Source organism: Cydia pomonella, chromosome 22 (genome assembly GCF_033807575.1).
Source record: "Cydia pomonella isolate Wapato2018A chromosome 22, ilCydPomo1, whole genome shotgun sequence".
Taxonomy (NCBI): Eukaryota; Metazoa; Arthropoda; class Insecta; order Lepidoptera; family Tortricidae; genus Cydia; species Cydia pomonella.
In genome coordinates this window covers 5,495,576-5,517,133 of record NC_084724.1, presented here as the reverse complement: position 1 = coordinate 5,517,133, position 21,558 = coordinate 5,495,576, and the positions used below count along the sequence as shown (strand labels likewise).

The following is a 21,558-nucleotide window of genomic DNA, read 5'->3' as shown; positions in this document are numbered from 1 at the left end:
AGTAGGGGCTGGGTGCGCTTTACCTTGGCGGGGGGTTTCCCTCCCTTCGGTATGGCACCCTTGGATGTCCCCGGTGTCGGTAGTGGAGGCGCAGTACTCTGGAGCACCGGGCCTGCTGCTTTGGGCGTCAACGCATCAGGTTTACGTGCCTTCGGTTTCCCGGCGGCTCTCCCACCTGGTGCGGACTGTCCCTTGCATGGCGGTACTGTCGAGACTGCGCCGCCACGGTGTGTGTGTGTTTTGTGTGGTGTGGTGTGTGGCGGAACTGTCGGAACAGCTCCACCATCGTGTGTGTTGTTGCCTGCCAGGGTTGCTTGTGCCTCCCTGTAGGCACGTGTTAAGGAGGGAGGAACTGTCGAAACAGCTCCTTGACCCTGTGGTGTGGTGTGTTGGGTGGAGGTTCCCGGTACAGCCGAAGCTGCTCCGTCTCCCTCCGGTGTTGGGGTTTGGGATCTTGGTTTATCCATTGTTCCTTTTGCTTGTTTTCACCTCTCGAGCTTCCCACCCTCCATGGAGCCCGCACCTTTGGGGATGTCACTTTGGACACCAGGAATACCCAAGAGGTATAGGTGTGTTGAGTTGGTTCTCCTGCGCGACATCGGGAGCTGCAGACACGTGGCTGGAAGAGACGATCCCATCTCCTCCAGTGGTTCCACGCGCCCTTGCCCCGTCAGCATGGCCGAGCCCCAGGCATCCTCCCAGAGGACGCCCCTCCCCACACCTCGCCTGCGGACCGTACCACCTCGACCGTACGGGACGCGTGTCCATTACCCTGCAGTGGCTAGTTGCAGGGCCACCGTTTCGCCGGAAATTCGGACCAAAAAGGGCATATTGGCCCACAGGGGATAACTAACCCCGACCCCCTGCGGGCCTCGGCCCCTAGGACTCCTGCATCCCCGCTGACGGCGCTCTACTGCGCAGGACAAACGCAGGTAGGTGAGTGTAGTCCGCCTAGGTCACCTACTCCCTAAGCGGAACCGGGAGATCCATAAAACATAGCTGCCAATTAGATCGAAACCAAATTGCCAGCCATGTTCTACAGGAAACTCCAGAGTGTGTCATACCCCCTTCGGGTTTTTAGGTCCTCGTGGGTTATGACGTCGCCTTCATACTCGGCTACTGGTGGTCCGGGGCAGATGGAACGTGCGACGCCCGACCGACCACCAGCATTACCAGGGTGTGCGACCCACCCCACAAGTGGGATGGGTTCGTCCATGGCCTGCGGCGGCAGAGCCATAGACGACGGGGACGCGTATGATAGACTTGAGGGAGTGAGCCCGCTGGCTCAGCGCCGCACACCTGAACCCGCGTGACTACTCCCCCCTACACCCCTAGAGTATGTATCCAAAGTATCTGTCACAACCTTATTCTACATTAAGTTTATTTTAGAGCTTTGTTCTAAAAGCATATAAAAAAATCAAAAATACGCATTTTTGCAGAGATAAGACCTAGCTAGATCGATTTTTCGCCCCCGAAAACCCTCATATAGCAAATTTCATCGAAATCGTTAGAGCCGTTTCCGAGAGCACCGAAACATATAAATAAGTATACAAGAAATGCTCATTTACAGGTATAAGAATGTATAATTTATTGTTGACCTATTAAAACATAAGAAATACCTACTTTTAACCCGTGGTCTGATCTGTTATTTTAAATACTGACTGTATAGTCAATTGTAACAAAAATATGGGTACACACATCTTACTCAAAAATATGTCCCATATGTCGGCGAATTACAAATACAAATACAAATACAAAACTTTATTAATAACGCCAAAGTTATAGGTCATAATGTCTTAATAATAGGTACAATAGTACTTAAAACAAACATATCAATGTCACAGAGTAATATTTAATATAGATCTCATTCACATTAATTCTCATTTCATATAAACAACATAATATAAGTTAATACAATTTCATAGTACCTTAATAACCTATGTACACGGTAGTTTAAAAAACTCATCGACGTCATACAAAGATAAGGTTAGTAGCCACTTTCGTAGTCTACATTTAAATATATCGGTGGAGGCTGCATCTCTGACCACTGCGGGCAGTCTGTTATACACGGACGGGCCCATGATGTATGGTGAACGCTCTGACTTCGAAAGCTTGTGCTTAGGAGTGACAAGACGGTAACTGTATTTATTGCTACGGAGCGCATGACTCTGATTTGTACCGTGTTTTTTGAACAAGTGTAAGTTTGAGTGAGTGAATAGCGCCATCTGGTACACAAGTTCGCCTGGTAATGTCAAGACCCCTAGGTCCTCGAAGAGGTTTCTGCATGAGGTGTCGGTTGGTGCCTTAACAATGCAACGTAATGCTTTCTTTTGCATTCGAAATACACGCTGGGAATCAGCCCCTCGGGCCCACACCTCGGCACCGTATGTGAGAAGACTATGCACCGTCGCAAAATAGCAGGAGCGCATAACGTTCAGTGACGCGGTGTTGGCCAGCCTACCCAATGCGAAACACGCCCGCCCTAGCTTCGAGCTTAACTCATCGATGTGCCCGTCCCAGGTGAGAGAGGAATCAACCAGGAAGCCCAGTAGCTTTGTCGACTGAACCTGATGTAATACTGTGTCGCCAGCGTACACATTGAGAGACTTCTGAACTTTCCCATTCAAATCAAATGTCATGAAGCAGGTCTTGTCCCTGTTCAGTGCGAGACCATTTGACGCAAACCACTCCTCGAGCTTATGGACTACCTGGTTAACTTTAGTTTCGAGCACCGCGTCCGAGGGAGCCTCGATTACCGCAGCCACATCATCTGCGTACATGTAAATTTCGGCGCCTGTAATGGCCGCGGGAAGGTCGTTTAGTAAGAGGCTAAAAAGCGTATTCGACAGACACGATCCCTGCGGAACCCCCAGGACATTCTCCAGCTCCGCGGAGGTGACACGTCCCCCCTCGCCCACCACCACTTGGATCCTATTGGACATAAATGAGGAGAGCAATGAGAGAACTGGACCCCGAATTCCGTGGAACTGGAGCTTGTCAGCGATGAGGGCATGATCGGCGGTGTCGAACGCGCGCGAGAGGTCGCAGCACAGCAGCGCCACGCGCAGGCCCGCCTCGCGCGCGCTCAGCACGCGCCACACCACTTCTCGAACCAGGTCAGTGGTCGCGCGTCCCGCCCGGTAGGCAAATTGACGATCGACGATCGAATCGAATTAAGAGCAATGGAACATTTTTTTGAGTCAGTTATATGCGCCCATACTTTTATACTTGACTAAAAACTTAATAATAATATTTGAACTGTATAATTATTATTATTAAGTAAATGCATCATTAAATACATCTACGTACATTGCAACAATGTATTTTAAATAATTGCCAGCTAATTAGTAGCAACGAATTCAATCGATCAATCAAATACCGAATTGTATTACAAATCGCATGCGATTATCGGTGACGTTCGCAAAGGCCATAACATTGTCATCAGTATCGTTCTAAAATTAGCCAAAAGCCCAGAAACAGTAAAATTGTTAAAATATCCGGGAATGTTGGCATCAAAGAGCCGTGATGCCCGTGATCAAAGACTGAGCTAATCAGGAATCGGGAAGTTTGTTACGGACTTAGGGCGCTTGTTACGTTATATTGTATGTCTATGCTTGTTACCGTGTGCCCGATACGAGTAGGATTGCCATGTGAAAAATTTAATATTCTGACAAAAGTATACACATTACTCTAAAATCCTGATATTTCCTAGATGGTCATTTCTCATTAATACCATAAGCTGTAGATGGGGCTCTGAGATTATGTCTGCGGTTGCGTCTTATTGCCACGACTTTTTTTATACATTTTATATGAAAATATATGATACAACCTTCTCCTCCTTTCCTCTGTCCAACTCCAAACTTTTAGGTACCTTCTAGTGGTTAGGTAAGGTTTCTAAAGATCCTTACAGTCGTCAAGTATCTCTGTAATCCTGACAAATGAACAAGAATCCTGACATGTCAGGGGAAATCCTGACAGATAGCAACCCTAGCTAGCTACACGAGTGTCGGCCGGTGCTTGATTGAGCCCGTAGACAAATGAGTAAGCATAGAGTGCTCACTCCATACATCTACTTTGTTACCAAAATGCTTATTATTTTTGTAGTCGACATCCAGCGTCAAGTCACGGATTTATCAGTACTGCTACTTGACAATTGATGTCTCGACGTACGAAAAGTCTAATGCTCAATTTTCAGCGAATACCTATTATAAATAAATAAATATTATAGGACATTATTACACTAATTGACTAAAGTCCCACAGTAAGCTCAATAAGGCTTGTGTTGAGGGTACTTAGAAAACGATGTATATAATATTATAACCAGATTAACCGGAACTCTATTTTCAACTCCTTCTGCTTGTAATATTAGTAGTAAATTGATGAGAAATACACTTTTGGCCAGTCGCGACACTCGTGACATCTAGTGTCAAGTAGTGGTACTGATAAATCTGCTACTTGCCGCTAGATGTCGACTAAAAAAATAATAAGCGTTTTGGTAGGAAAATTGATGTACGGAGTGAGCACTCTATGCTCTTAACAACAAGATAGCCGATGTCTTTAGCTACTGAGAGTTTTCTAAGACCCGACCGAGCTAAATAGTGTAAAGCCATTTTTTAAAGAGACTAATAGAAAACTAAGAAGTAAACATTTTATTAAATAAACCTTGTTCTAGTAAACCAGATACTAAATTGACAATTCGATCGAACCAATTTGTACAACCGATTTTGTATGGAGTGCCGAAAACTAGATGTATGCAGTGATGATTATTATTTATCTATATCTAAACCTAGCGGGCCTAACAGAGTTATTACATCTATCTTTTTTCAGGAAACTATATGCTGGGTTGCTGGGAGGGAAAGAGATTATTTGTTCCTGTCCCTTTTAAAGGCGATATAGCAAATAGTATCCGGCGACAGGATAAAGTGGTCTCATTATTTTTATTTTTAGATAATTATTCTTTATTCGTAGTTATTATGTTGTTATTGCGTTGTGACGATCTTTTTGTAAATGCATTTTATTTTGACATGTAAAATACAATGTACATTTCCAATAAGAAATAAATGAATCTATCTTTAACAGATTATTTAAAAGCCATTGGAAAATTCATGCAATTGTTTAATTCTTGAGCAATAAATACCAAATTCAGTTAAAATAATTTGAAATTCCTAGCGGCTTACATATTATTTGTTACTGTGACAAGATTCAAAATGGTATATAAATTAAATTCCCCGATGTCGTTCACCACTTAACTATATTCGTTCAATTTTATAGTCAACCATCGAGCTATCGATGATACATCCGATCAATCGTTGCACCGTTGGCAACGCCTCAAAGTGCATTCCATGCATCAGGTGCGAAGATTACCGCCATCTTGGATTTTATTTTTAATTCCCTCCTACTCCGGCCAGTTATTTCTGGAATATAAAAATGTGACAATGTTTTGGATGCTTGCCTATCTGCCATATTTTTTATAACATCAACTGACGATTTGTCGAAATGTAGCGTTGGCACGTTGAAATGTTTGTTTTTTTTTAGATAAGTATTTCAACGAGGGAAAAGAAAAAAGTAAATTCATTACGATGTCTAAGGAACTTTAGAGGTACACTTGAAAGCGGTAATGCAAAGAAATAAGAATATACTGTACGTCTATAGTCTAGTTCATATTCTTGATCAATAAGTATAGTGGCATAGTAGTATCTTTAAAAGCTCGATAACTAAACGACATGTCAAAATTGACGTTTATTTCGATTCCGCTGTGATCCCAGTAAGACCTATCTACGATATTTCTAACGTCAAACTGACATTGGTTGCCCGAATCGAGCTGCTTCTGTCAATTATACGACAATACACACGATATTTAAATGAGAACTTATCTAAACCAGAACTTATCGTTATCGTATCTCATTCTTCGAATCGGGCCGTTGAATTCAGAGACTTGTCATACGCTTCGTACTATCCTATTTCTATGGTTGAATTTTAAAATCGATTAACAACTATATCTGAAACAAACCCAACTCGTCAATAGAAAAAGGCGCGAAAACCGATAGTTGTGTTTTTTAAAATACGCGTCTACATTTTTTTATTTGCCGCCTTTTTCTACTGACAAGGTCGCTGTGATTACGTACAAGCATCAGTGGGGTGATACTGGACCTTTCGGCCGCTCTCGGCTCAGAATTGCTGTTAGGAGCAATAGGGTTGTTTCCAATTTTTTGAAACGCTTGTATTACGTTCTATATTAACTAGAAGTTGCCCTAATATTCAACTTTTATACTAAAAACGGCTTAAAATATGTTAAATTAACAAAATATATTTTGACAGATGCTTTCGCGCCCAAAACGCTCTTTGAAAGTTGTGTAACGTCACAGTTTACGGTTTGACACATAACTACATACACACGTAGAGGATACGAACTGTCAACTGACATTTGTCATTTGTTGTTTATCGCCTAACTGTCAACAGTGTCAATTCGAGGGTTGTGACGTCATCAGAATCTTCAATGACGTTTCGAGTTTGGTCACGTGACGTGTGCCAAAAGAGATTTTAAATTAAATATTTACAAAAATATGGTCATTACAGGTCCCCTAAAAGTAGTATAACATGTTCTTATAATAGTTATAATCCAAAAGAATTTATTGTGATACAATTCTGCCCTAAGATTTGTAGATGGAAACAACCCTATTATCAGGGTTGGCAAAACTTGACGTTCCTTTGCGTGCACAACTACAGATAAAATAATCACTTCAATTTTGACAACGCTTAATAACCGAAAGGGACAACATGATTCGTCCCTAAATCGCCTTTAAAACTCGGTTTCTCGGTTCGGTTTTCTAGGAAGTGTCATTTCTATAGGTACTAAAATCATGCCATGTAGTGGGGGCGTGGCCAACGGTAATCGAACGCAAATCGCAAGCCAAAATTAATCTATAATTGCAGGTCAAAAATTTACTACGTACCAATACTCATTTAATAGGATAGGACTTAGTTAAGTTATATTATGTAATGTTATTCATATTTTTAATTTTAAAATTTATCTCATTTTGTGCAGGTACAAGTTGAAATCGTCAACGGGGAATGAAAGGTGTTGTTAACTTGTTACCGTTTACTTCGACATTGTGTGTGACAAACGTTGCCTCTGTTCGCCACGCACCTATGTTCTATGTTTCCAGATATTTTAGCATGTATGTTCTATGTTTGACGCATGGCGAATATTGGTACCTACTGCATGAATGTTTTGTTGGAGACACTTATTTGCGACCGCAGCCAGTAAAACCTCCCACTTTGTAGCTTGCCATAAGGACGCCTTGTCAGGTTATTCGTATAGATGCAAGCAAATCTCGTCCGTATGGTATACGACAAAGTGAGACGTTTTGCCGGCCGCGGTCACATTTGATGACTTAAATACTAAAATTTCAATCCAAAAACTTATTTTACTAATTTAATTCAGGTAACTTAAGATATCAGGCACAAGGGTGTCAGAAACTATGCAAAATTGAACCCTATTACTGCGATATAAGGTACAAAATCAGTTAGGAAATTATATTCCCTATGCCTTATTAAGGCTTAAATAATACTCGATTATGTATCGAAATCTGTGACTGCTATATAAACGTAAATGTCGAAAAATCGACAAACTTTAAATATTTATTTGAAGTGGCAAACCTCCATAGGCTATAGTGTCTATTTTTAGACAAACTCCCATTATTATTTACCATGATTAATTTATAGAAAGTTGTCCGATTTTTTGTCAATTATTGTTTCGTTTGTGTACCAATGTGTAAGTGTAAGAATATGGGCGCATATAACTTACTCAAAATATGTGCCATTGCTCTTAATTCGCCGACGTAAGACCTATGGGACATATTTTTGAGTAAGATGTGTGTACCCATATTTTTACACTTGACTGTACTAAGTTTATGTGTAAGTGTAAGACGTGTGTTAGTCCTTTTGTGTAGTCTTAAACCAATAGCAATAAATGCATGTGCGTGTGGCGTGTGTGTGTGTCTTTCTATGTGTCAAAGTGGTTTTATCACACCAAACATAGGTTTAGGTTTAAAGAGGTTTATAGATTAAATTATCTCGTAAATTATATTAATGAATAAACATAACATTTTATCGATTTGATCTCTATCCGTCGAATAGAAATACGAAAATATAAACTTTAAAAAAAATTGCTGTTTGTCGATTTCGGTCGCGCCTTTACCTGCGCGCGTAAAAAAAATAACGCGCTAGCCATTTTCCGTATTTGTTATAAAATTGGAATAGTTTTGCATGTTTTTAGTTCAATAAATGTCATTTTCAAGCATTAAGAACACATAAAATTGAAGCTGCCAGTAATACTAATAGAGGCAAGAGCCGAGAACTATAGCCTTTTACCATTAAAATCGGGTGAAAAATAATTGGCGGCACATAAACCTTTTATTCAATGGAAAATCAGAAAAAACGTCCATTCTTTCTTGGAAAACGTGTTGGTAGCTTACTTCAATGAACTGGCGAATAAGTGTCTACGAGCCCAGCACGCTTTGGTGCAATTATTCGATATTAAAATAAAACTGTAAGCGACCATTTTGAAAGTTGTACTTTTACTGTTTTGACAATAAAAATCTAATTTATAAGTTTTGTTTTTTCCTCGCAAGTGTGTTGACAAACGTCGTATGAAACGCGTGTGCTATGGTCATTACACACATCGGCATTCTTATTGCGCGCTCGCCTCGCCGCACAATATCGCCTCGTGTGTAATGACCAACTTAGCACACTTTATCATAATTTTTTTTAGATTCTTCTTCATTTTAACGTGTTTTTTATTTAAATGAGAGCTACAGTTAGATTTTAATGGCGGCGCATGCGGTACTGAAAAGTTAGGAGTAATTTATTTTTAAAAGGCCCAAATTCTTTTTTAAATATGGTGTATATTTTAATGTACATAATAAATAAATAAATAAATATTATATGACATTATTACACAAATTGACTAAGTCCCACAGTAAGCTCAATAAGGCTTGTGTTTGAGGGTACTTAGACAACGATATATATAATATATAAATATTTATAAATACTTAAATACATAGAAAACACCCATGACTCAGGAACAAATATCCATGCTCATCACACGAATAAATGCCCTAACATTTAGTTAAATTAATAATATTCTAAATAATTAAGAAACCGACTACACTTTTCGCAAGACTACAGAATAATACGCGTGCAAATAATTGCGGGGTGCTCGGAGCAGTCTCACAGGCGTATTCGGATTTTAATAATAAGATCTGGATCAATTATGGATCTGATCTGTCATGAAATTTCTTCAACCAAAAACGTCACTTTTGATTTTGACAGATCAGATCCATAACTGATCCAGAACGAATAATTAAAATGCAAATATGCCTGTATATCTTTCAAATTAAATGAAATGCCGCACTGCTACGAAGGTTCTTCCCTACACTTAAGGTTTTTAGAAATTCAGAGGTTACCTAAAAAATATAAGTATTAACACATTGAGTGCTAGGTACCCTGCGGGTTCCTTTCGTAGTCCTTTTCCTCTACAAAGAGGGAAAACGATGGGATTGGCAAAGAGCGTAGCGCTACGAAAACGTATGGCAGTGAATGCGTTAAATTAACTTATTAAAAAAATGAACTCATGAGCAATTTAATTTTTATTATCAGTTACTACCGGTCTTTTCTTTTTGTGAACTTGGCTGACACACTAAACGTATCAAAATTTTGTGTTTCCAAAAAACATAATACATTTCAGATCTAGAGCAGAGCCCAATTGGGGAAGTACCTCCACCTTACAGAAAACCGCAACCAAACAACACTAAACCCTACTCATAGTGTTGTGTTCCTGCCGGTGAGTAAGGTTGCCAGAGCTCAACGAGGGTGCGGAGTGTTAGGGTCGGTAACGCGCATGTAACACCTCTGGAGTTGCAGTCGTCCGTAGGCTACGGTAACCACTTACCATCAGGCGGCAAAAAAAAAACACAATTAAAAATATAGCGAATAACAAAAAATCATCATGTTATAAAACCGTCGAACCACCACCATCGTTATTTCCTAAAGTGCCCACTGTTGACAGTTCAAACAATGGACACCAAGTGTATAATGTGATTGGAAATTCCACCCTTGAGCGGGCAATGTCAATACGTCCTTGTTATCAATCCATTATGTGTTATTAGCAAAGAGAATTTAGTATATACAAATATAATTTGAAATAGAGGTGGATTGTCAAAAAAACTTTGTAGCCACAGTAAATTTACTGTCATCTTTCGACACATGATTAAAACTTTTAGAACGCCATTTGACTTTTATCCTTATTATTTCACTGAGACGTGTTAAATCTGTTAAATATCAAAAAGTGGCCATATACTCGAGTATAGTCCAAAGGTATATCTCCATCTATTTGATTTTCTAGGCACGTTTTTTCTTAGACTTTATTTATCTTATATGGAGTTATATATATAGGTATGACGTAGGTATAACACTTGATGTTTATATTCGAATACCTACATTATAGTAATTTATGTGACTGCTACAAAATGAAAGGTATTAAAATACGAGTGTGCGTTTATCAAACGAGCTGAAAGAGTTTCATAAAAACATCAGACGAATGTTTTAATGCCTAATTACATACACTTTACCAACACACATAAAATTATAAGCCCTCTGTGATTTGTTCAAGCACCGCATGTTACGACCGCCATTGCGGCATTTAATCATACAGACAGGCCAATTCGAACGCGCATCTGACATTAAATCGATATATCAATAATATTGGAATCATACTAATTGGGTACTTGACATGACACATGATGAATACAGGCTGTTTATTACGTCACCTGCAATAATTTAAGGGGTGAATATATAGGTCATAATGAGCAAATTTTACTATGGGACCAACCACGAAGTCACGGTCCGAAGTCCGACGACTGAAACACATAGTCACAAGTTAAAATTTTTAGTCACAGTTGTGATTCAGTTGTCGGACTTCGGACCGTCAACATCTCCTGAGGATGCCTCGTAGAAGCGAAACACGTCTAGATTTTTTTACTTTCGGTGGTGGATTGTTATATTTATTTGCGTATTTATTTTTGCGGTGGGAGGGTGGGAACATTCATTGCATGTAAAATACGCAAGTAAGTATAACGGGTTAGCACTGATTGACTAGCACGTTATCTTTTCGCGGATTAGCACAGTAACATTTATTTTTGTTTTAATTAATATGGATTTCCGCAAAGTAACGCCTGATTCTATTCGTTAAATTCTTAGCCTTCGCTCCGCTCGCAATTTGCCCATGTAGATCCATTGTCTACGGGTGGAAATTCAAAAAATATTTGAAGTACACTTTTACTGATATTTGAAGTAACTACACTATTATTTAGTTTAGCTGTAATAATGACGTCATACTACACTTACGACCCTATTGAATTCTCTGCTTATAGATTTGATATTTTTCGTTTAGGTGAAATAAAAAAACATGTATACTCTAGAATTTAATTTTTTTCGATAAATAACATAAAATGCCTTACTTGATAGAATGAAAAGTTGACAATAAAAAAAAAACTTATGAGTTTTGTGGTAGTTTTCGCATTTATCCAGAATGAGGCAAATCTTATCCAAATGTATCAAAAGAAACATTTCTGTTATCGAACAAAGTCATTCTACACAATCATAGTAACGATGAATAAAACGAACACAATCGGGCCGCAGGCGTGGCCGTGACGTCAGCCGTGACGTCACTGTGACGCGCGCCCTACTTCCTCCCTTTATTTATATACGTCAATACATGTGTGTGTGTACACCAACGTAAATGTGTTGTTAAACAAAATGCTACTTTATTGTATGCGTTATTTGGTTCAAAATTAAATGGGGATGGTAAAGTAGTGAGTTTTTTTATGAAAGATGCAATTGTTGAACGAAATATGACTTTATTATATATGTAATTTGGTTTAAGTTTAAATGAAGAAGTTAAAGAAAGGGTTTTGTTAGCGATATAATTTTTGTGGATGGAAATATGACTTTGTTTTTAGTGTAGTTTGGTTCAAATTAAAATGTTAAAGTATTTTTTTGTTTTGCTTCACGTAAAATTTATTGTTTCAGCCTTGCATTTGTGTACAATGTTGTGGTATTGTATTCTTATAGTTCTTTCATATTTAGAAACGTAGTTTGCCATATTTAATAACGAAGTTTTAATACTTAACGGCACTTAGAATGTATTTTATAACATGTTTTAGTAAAGTTTAAAGTTTGTAGAAAATTAGCACAAAATAGTATAAAGTGGATATTGAAATAAAGATAGCAATTACTAAAACACTCGAAACTTTCGCTTTATATAAAATCTACCACTAAAAAAACAATCTATTGTTTTCCAGAATTCTTAAATAAGTATATTTTAGAGGTCGCTAACATACAAAATGTTTTTTTTTTCTATTTCTATTTTCGATTTCTCGTTGTGGGGCGATGAGTCAGGGTGTATTGGTGTGCAATTTTAAAATATAATAACCCCACTGTTTTTTTTAATAATTTCATTTATATTTTAGGGGTTCTAAGTATTGCGTATATATAGGTGCGTTTTAAGTTAAATTGGACATAAATACACTTTGAACCATCGTTCCACAATCTAAAAAAAGCGGCCAAGTGCGAGTCGGCGAGTGCCCATGAAGGGTTCCGCACCATTTATAACGTATTAAAAAAAAAAACTACTTACTAGATCTCGTTCAAACCAATTTTCGGTGGAAGTTTGCATGGTAATGTATATCATATATTTTTTTTAGATTTTTCATTCTGTTATTTTAGAAGTTATGGGGGTGGGGGGGGGGACACACATTTTACCCCTTTGGAAGTGTCTCTCGCGCAAACTATTGTTTATAAAAAAATGATATTAGAAACCTCAATATCATAGATATCCCACACGTATGGGTTTGATGAAAAAAGATTTTTTGAGTTTCAGTTCTAAGTATGGGGAACCCCCAAAATTTATTGTTTTTTTTTCTATTTTTGTGTAAAAATCCTATTGCGGTTCATAGAATACATCTACTTACCAAGTTTGAACAGTATAGCTCTTATAGTTTCGGAAAAAAGTGGCGGTGACATAATCGGACAGACAGACGGACATGACGAATCTATAAGGGTTCCGTTTTTTGCCATTTGGCTACGGAACCCTAAAAAGTAATCTTTTATGAAGGGTCCAAATTTAAAAGACAGTAGCGACCCCTAAAATATATTCAAAAATTGTACAAAAAATGTAATGGGTTTTTAGTGGTAGATTTGCCATTAAGCCGGCGCCCCAGAAAAGTATATTTTTGATGAAATAATGCCTACCCTTACAGGGCGATTCACGAGACGTATTAACTACTTAGGTAGGACCAAGCGCACCTACGCCATGCAATTAATAAATATTAATATTTGCATCGTTTACCATAATTTTTAAGAAAAACCACAAAAAACCGCCTGGTTGGTCTGTGAGTGAAACACGTACACTTTTATATATATATTATGTAGTCCGCTTGACAAGTTCAACCGCCAATTCTGGGTATTAGTTGTGAGCCGTGGCAAAAATGCCGGGACAACGCGAGGAAGAAGAAGGAGATATTTTACGTAGTATTAAACACAACAGGTTTATATTTTACGATTGTCAATGCCATCTATCAGAAAAACTATCAACTATCTCAATTAGGGAAGTCACAAATGTCGCTTTCTTCACATTCGCCATTGCGAATCCGAATGTCCAGGATGCGAATGTCCGAATGCGAATACGAATGTTAGGGAATATGTAGTTGTTATTTTCATTACTAATTAGAAAAAAAACAGTAAGGACATAAAACATATACAACCTGTGTATAACCTCAGAATGGAATGTTATAAAGGGGTCCATATTAGGTTGCATAAAAGTTTAAGTCATATATTTGATACGCATAACAACTTGTGTCATAATCATCATTGCGCATACAAATGAAAAGTCGTATTATATTGTGTCATACATTTTTAGCCATAATATTTGATGACATAGATAGCAGTTGTCATATATTTTTGGTAATACCTCGTTAGGTATTACCAAAAACATATGCGAAATATATGCTAACCTAACCTAAAATGTTATGCGAATTAAATTTATGACTATAAAAATTATGACATACTTAACTCATTTATGACAAAAACTCAGTTATGCTCAGGAAAAATTGTGACTAAAGATTTTTATGACTTACAATGTTATGCATAAAGTGTTATGACAATTAAAAATATGACAAAAGTTGTTATGCGAAGAGGGAGTCCCGTTATAAAGTGTTGAAAAATGCTATTTACATTTCAAAATGTATTATTTGAAAACATCAGTTTGCGCGCACTGCACATGCCCGAGTCGCCGCGGGCGAGACAGGACTTGCGCACATTCGCATTCGCAAAACATTCGCTTCATTTGATGCGAATGTCGAAGCGAATGTTTAAAATTACGCGTATATTTATATAACGAATGCGAATATTCGTGACATCCCTAATCCCAATTACCTCATAAACTTATTTGAAATCGGTTGAGTAGATATCTTTCATACCAATATCCGAACATTAACCATAGAAAATTAAAGCAATTCGAAAGAATAGCCTACTTAAAGTACGTCTATATTATTTAATTAGCATTTAAATAAGCCAATACAACGAATTGAATGAAAACGACAGTAATTTACAGAGAAAATTGGATTAGTCTTACCTGGAAATGGACTGATGGAATTTTACTGTAATGGTTTAAACCGACTTCAATCAGGAGACAAGTCGTTGGTGTTTCTTTTAGTTGTTCCCGATAATTCAGGACTTGTTGTTAGGATCCTAGAGATATCGAATGTAGGGTAGAGTGAATCGTATATTTTCATCTCATAAAACCAAATCGGATGAATTATTATTATTATTTGGGTTTTTAGTTTTTCTCGGTATTCCACGGAATACCGGTGTAATGAAATGCACGGGCCGAAGCCAAGTGCATCTCATAATAAAATTAATCACTACATAAAAATTGACCGTTTTCAGCTCGGTTGTAGCTTGGTCCTGGTGGCGGTAAGGTAACTGAAGAAAGTTGGTTACTTATATTAGGAAGTTGCAAATCATTCTGAAGAAACTTTCTGACTATGCGGCATGTGTTTAAAATAACTGCTTTTTGCATAAGTAAATATGAAGATGGTGATAGCGATAGGGTTTTTATTGAGGTGTGTAGTTGTTTTGGGATGACACCTGTAGTAGACAAAACAATGGGTACTATGGTGACGTTGGTTAATTTCCACATTCTAGCTATTTCATCCTTCAAATCTGTGTATTTGGTAAGTTTTTCGGATATTGTATTTTGTACGTTGTGAGTATTCGGAATTGCTATGTCAATTAAAAGGGCTGTTTTGTTTGTTTTGTCTACTACAGTGATATCTGGTCTGTTGTAGTGGGTGGTTCGGTCTGTTAAGATAGCTCTGTCAAAATACATCTTGTAAGCGTGGTTTTCTAAGACATTGTCAGGGGTGTACTTGTAGTAAGGAACGGCTGGTTGGGTTAGCAAGTTATATTTCATCGCAAGTTTCTGGTGGACTATGTTGGCTACCTGGTCGTGTCTGTACTTATAATCAGTCTGGACTATTGCTCTGCATGCTCCGGTAATATGTTGTATAGTTTCTCCTGGACTATTGCACTTTCTGCATGAATCTATAACTCTATTTTTCATAATGAATTTTTGATAGTTACGGGTCTCTATTACTTGGTCCTGTATAGCCATAATAAAACCCTCTGTTTCTGGAAAGAGCTCGCCACGATTCAGCCATGCGTTCGACGCCACTTTGTCGACATTTATTATTATTATTATTATGAGCCCATACTGTCCCACTGCTGGGCAAAGGCCTCCCTCTTATTCTTCCACGTGTCCCTATCCTCGGAAGTCTCCCACCAGTCTCTGTCGAAGGCATCAAGTTCGTCCCGCCATCTCCGACGAGGTCTACCGTGACGCCTTACAACCTGTGGGACCCAACAGGTGGCTGTTTTGGCCCACAGGTCATCCGGCATACGGCAGACGTGCCCTGCCCAGTCCCATTTGAGCTTAGCGGCAGTTTCAGCTACATCAGTTATTAATCGGATGAATGAAGTAAAATTTCGAAGGAAGACTATGCTGATGTGTAAGGTTTTATTTGTTTAAGGATCTTATTTACCAATATTTTTGGTTAACATTTTCGAAATCCTTTTGGCATATATAGATCGTCATTCATGATGACGCGTGCCTTGACTTTCAAATTTTGCCCCTTCTACACCGTGTTTTTTTTGATTTGCGTTAATTTCGAGGGTGCATTCCTAAGCTTAAATTAAGTAACTTTCTCAAAGATACCGATATTCTCACTAACTCCATTTCGGACATAATCAATCATAAATTTTTATATTATAAGGCCCTTACGAGCGTGTACACTTGCCTTAGGGTCTGTTTACTTATTGATTAGTGTTTAGTGCGAGTTCATACATTTGCTACTAAATGTACTGTACTATCTCGGACGATCGATGTTAGAACTGACATTGATATATCACAGTTTTCAATTGTTTGGTTGAGTTAAATGTAATGCCCGTGTTACAACAACGCTATATGCAACATTTAGTTACTTTTTATAAAAATAAAAATAGTAAAAAAAAAAAACAAAAAATATTTTTTTTTTGAAAATTAACTATGCCATTTAGTTTCCTTAAACGTACTTACCAAAACCCCGGAGTTAACGCAATTCAATAAAAACACGGTGTATATTGGGCATTTTCCATAATGAATATAATAAAAAAAATAACACTTTCAATATGTCTGGGTTAGCGTTGTTCATAACTATTCCAAATTTCAAATCGATAGTTTGAGTACTTCTTGAGATATTTAGCAATGTGACAGACGGACGGACGGACAGAGTCGCACCGTAAGGGTTCCTTTTGTACCTTTTTGGTACGGAACCCTAAAAAAGGATTGGTTTGAAACGTCAATGGTATGAAATATAAAAAAAAATGTACCCTACCTTTCGGGTTAGACAAAGACCATAAACACAAGGTACCTACATAGGTATAATGTATAGCCTACTATATAATGTCAAGGTCTACGGGTACTTGGCTACGTCGTCTACGCCGTAGGCCGTAGGCGGTCGTCGTAGCATTGTTCGAGAAGGGTTGAGGTTCTGTTGGTCATGCCAACCTAATTTATGCAAGCAAGTGTATTTTTTATCACACTTGCTCGTAAACGGTGTTATTGTACACCCAGCATACTAAGATGGAATGAGTTATATTATGCCTACGGGTGGTAAGTTTTTTTTTAATTTCATGCCCATGGGCATAGGATATAAATGAGTTTACTTTTAAAATATTGACTTTTAAGATTTAGTATTTTTGTTTATGCCTTTCATTAATTTAATAGCCGTTTAAAATATTAAAAAAATTCAATCGTAGCTGATTGCCGGATGGATGTGTGCCTTCGAACCTGGTCTAACCTGTCAAAAATGACAATATGGCGGACGAATGTTTGAAATGTCACTGTGAAATTATAGTACCATAATAAGTTCTTTTTTTTGTAAAATCGTTATCATCTGTGTAAATGTAATGCATGTAATATAACCCGAAAGATTTAAACAGTATATTATGGAGATGATGCCATAAAGGGGCGTAGTCTAAATAACTTTATGGATAGATGTAAAAAAAGTGACCAAGTGCATAAACTTGGTTTTACGAAAAAATAAAAAAAGTTTTTTTAAGTGACAAGTTTACTAATAAAATTTGATTTTTAGGTTAACAATACACAAAAAAAAAAAAAAAATCAAATAAAGAAACTTTTTTTGGCGAAATTTACATAAACCTTTTAGGCCTCGAAAATTCTTGTTATATTCTTGTTATATGCAATAAGCAGAGTACTCTGAAGAACGTCTAAGTAATAAATGTTTCAACATTTTTATTGTTATTTCAGGTCACCGTCCTACCGCGCGCGAGCGAAAGAGAGGGAAGACCAACCACCGCCGACACAGTTACTCGAGCCAGCGCCCGCGCACCGGCCGCAGCTGAAGGGACCACGCCCGGTCGGCTCTAGTGTGTCTGGTACGTTGTCCTTGTCGAACACTCGGTGAAGGAGAGGGAAGACCAACCCGCGCCGACGCAGTTACTCGAGCCAGCGCCCGCGCACCGGCCGCAGCTGAAGGGACCACGCCCGGTCGGCTCTAGTGTGTCTGGTACGTTGTCCTTGTCGAACACTCGGTGAAGGAAAGGGATGACCAACCCGCGCCGACGCAGTTACTCGAGCCAGCGCCCGCGCACCGGCCGCAGCTTCAGGGACCACGCCCAGTCGGCTCTAGTGTGTCTGGTACGTTGTCCTTGTCGAACACTCGGTGAAGGAGAGAGAAGACCAACCCGCGCCGTTGCAGTTACTCGAGCCAGCGCCCGCGCATCGGTCGCAGCTGAAGGGACCACACTCGGTCTGCTATACTGTGCTTTGGTGGTTGCCATTCCTCAACCCACCAACGGAGCGGCAGCTGACGTCGACGAGGGTTCGCCATACATAGTCGTTAACCACTATACAAGTTATCGCCCGGGAGGCGATTGGTCATGGAAATCTGTTCCTGGTTCGCCGTCGAAAAGTAGAAATCTTCATTATTGATAATTATATGACCAAAGTATCGCCTTTGCCTCAACTTTATATTCGTAGGTTTACACAGCTATAAACAAATTACGAAACTACTACTACGAGTATTTGATGGTTTGGCATTCAACCAATTCAAGACGCCGTGTCACAATTTTTAAAACGTTAACCAACAAAAGAAGGTTGCTTTACAGGCCTAGGTGTGTAAGGCTGTACGAAATTCCTTTACGTAGTAGTTCCGGACCAAATTTGAAGTATTTACTATGGCTACAAAATTTTCTTTGACAATCCACTTCTATTTCAAATTCTCTTCGCCAGTTACTAAGCAAAACTTGTACTATGGGTACTAGGCGATATTCTAATAACAAACATTACATTACAGACTCCATCTCCCTATCTTCTCCAGTGACGTGCGCCTCCCCCCGCGATGCCGAAGGCCCCCCCATGCCGAGCGGCGTGGCGTCTCTGCCCGAGGACCATAGAGCACAACTACTTGGCAGACCACAGCAGAGAACGCGGCGGAAGAAAGCCATGCTCATATATGTGTGTGCGGCGGATTCACAAGGTAAACTGAACCTAATATTCATAGCCATCATAACCGTAAATCACTGTACCTGGTTCGGAGGTTCACATGATTCAAAGTTGCCAAGCTGCGTCAATATTGACGCGCTTATACACCCTTTATGAAACACTATCGTTAGCTAGTTTGTGTGTAACTAACAGCGACATCTATGAGGACATTTGAGAAATAAATTTAACATCTCGCTTAAGTGATTGCCATTGTTGCCAATACTTACATTACCAAAGGCCTCGGCCGAGCTGTATTTTCCTTTAATCCCTATAGATTTCTTTTTCAATTTTCAATCGTATTATCTCTCTCATAGACTGTTGTGCGGAAAAAGGCGCACTGCAATGCGGCGCGGCAGCTCGGTTACGAGTGCGCGCGCGCCGCCGCGGCTGGAGGATCCACGTAGCAGATCTGCACTGGCGGTCACCGCTAGAACAACAGAGGGACCATCGCTTCCCCGTGCTGTGTATAGCTGAACTTGCACGTAAGTGTACTTCAAAGACAATTGAGGGACTTTTAAAAGGACAGTTGAGGAAACTATCGTGTTAAATCGCCTGCTCGTTGGTCTGTTCAAAATGGTCATAATTGAGAACTCCCACTTCCACCGAACGAGTGGACTCGGAGCGCATTTCACATTTGTATGGCCGCAAGCCAGTCGGCTCCTAGCGGGCGCGGACGGCTCCGGACGGATTCCATCGCTTCTGCCCGCCAAACGCGGTCATACGGTATAAAATATATAAAATGCGCTCCGGCGCGGCCCGACTTCAGCGGATCGGTGAGAATAGTACCATAGAAATTCATCTGGAAATTCTCATAATTGATACGACCTTCAGCTATAGAGGATAAAAAAAAGCAAGGATCCACGTAGCAGACCTGTGGCGTCTCCTCTGTCACTGTCGACGTCGTGCCACAATGATGTAACAGATGGCGTTAATCTAGAACGCAATTTGGTAGAAATCTACATCACGTTTACGGAGTTCCAAATGTCAGTTATATATACAACTTCCGACCAACTCTCAGCGGACTTCGGTCTCCAGGCATAACACCCACCTGAAGAGAGTACTTCTCTATTGGCTCCTCTCTACTTACTATAGACCTACTCTTGCGGTCACCGTTAGAGCAACAAGAGAGACCATCGCTTCTTCGTGCTGTGTAATGTAAGTATACAAAGGCAAAATCGAGGGAAACCGTGGTAGCAGATGGACTCCCATTGGTCCTGACAAATTAAAATCGTCATATAATGTTGTTTATCCGCGGGATCATAGTCATACTTTCCATTGTTATTTTACTGTGGAACGTTGTCATCGCCCTCTTCAAGTATAGAGGGAAATAATAACAATTATATATGTTGTCAGACGTCTAAAGATGTTTTTAAATAAATCACATTACGAGTACCTACGCATATTCTACCCCTTATGGGCACACGCGTGTAATATCTCTAAAACACATTTGCTTTAAGGCTGTCCCATAATTCTACTTGTAAAATTTGATCCTGCTTCCAGGTCAGTCAGAGCTCGGAGCAGTAGTCCCAGTGTTGTTCCTCAACTCTGGTCTGGGGACGCCGCTCCTGCCTCACACGCTGGAGTGCGCCGACTTCAAGGCGGCGTTGGACGCGGCTCAGGACGAGGCCGACAAGACGCTGCTCAACAAATGGTACAAACATACCTATTGACTGTACTAGTGTTGTTCAACTCTGGCCTGGGCACGCCGCTCCAGCCTCAGACGCTAGAGTGCACCGACTTCAAGGTGAGGCCGACAAGACACCGCTCAATAAATGGTACAAACATAGCTACTGAATGTACTAGTGTTGTTTAACTCTGGCCTGGGCACGCCGCTCCAGCCTCACACGCTAGAGTGCACCGACTTCAAGGTGAGGCCGAAAAGACACCGCTCAATAAATGGTACAAACATAGCTACTGAATGTACTAGTGTTGTTCAACTCGGGCCTGGGCATGCCGCTCTTGTCCCACACGCAGGAGTGCGCCGACTTCGAGGCGGCATTGGACGCCGCTTAAGAAGAGGCCGACAAGAACCTAGTTAACAAATGGTAGGAATATTTCTGTGAACTATAAACATACTGAACACTTCGGGCCTTCGGCCCTACGCGGATCTCAGCCTTTTAGACTCGTACTCGAACCTATACGCCATTTTGAAATGAAGTAAAAAACTAAATTGACAACAAAACCTTTTGAATTATCGAACCTGCTTACAAATGTAAAAAAATGTGACTTATTAATAATGAAGAAAAATCGGACAGACGGACAGTCGTTCAGATATAGGGAAATAATTTTTCCCCAAGCTGAAACTAAGACTTCCGCTTTCGTTTGGTGAATTATATGGACATCTAACACCAATAAGTTTAATGAATTAAATCAATGAATCAATGCTTGTCTTTACA

At 39.6% G+C, this 21,558-nt stretch overlaps 1 protein-coding gene across 2 annotated transcripts in view; it reads left to right on the top strand.

The window, feature by feature from the left end:
* The window catches only part of LOC133530203 (NACHT and WD repeat domain-containing protein 2), a 73,950-nt gene that overhangs the window by 31,300 nt on the left and 21,092 nt on the right, over positions 1-21,558 (top strand). Inside the window, exons 2-6 of one of the 2 annotated variants that reach the window (XM_061868061.1) lie at positions 7,046-7,078; positions 17,927-18,185; positions 18,975-19,157; positions 19,477-19,644; positions 20,663-20,813. In XM_061868061.1, the coding sequence (XP_061724045.1) occupies positions 19,037-19,157; positions 19,477-19,644; positions 20,663-20,813 (440 nt within the window). In that variant the 5' untranslated portion in view covers positions 7,046-7,078; positions 17,927-18,185; positions 18,975-19,036. The remainder of the gene's footprint in view (positions 1-7,045; positions 7,079-17,926; positions 18,186-18,974; positions 19,158-19,476; positions 19,645-20,662; positions 20,814-21,558) is intronic. The other variant, XM_061868060.1, reaches the window with a different exon arrangement.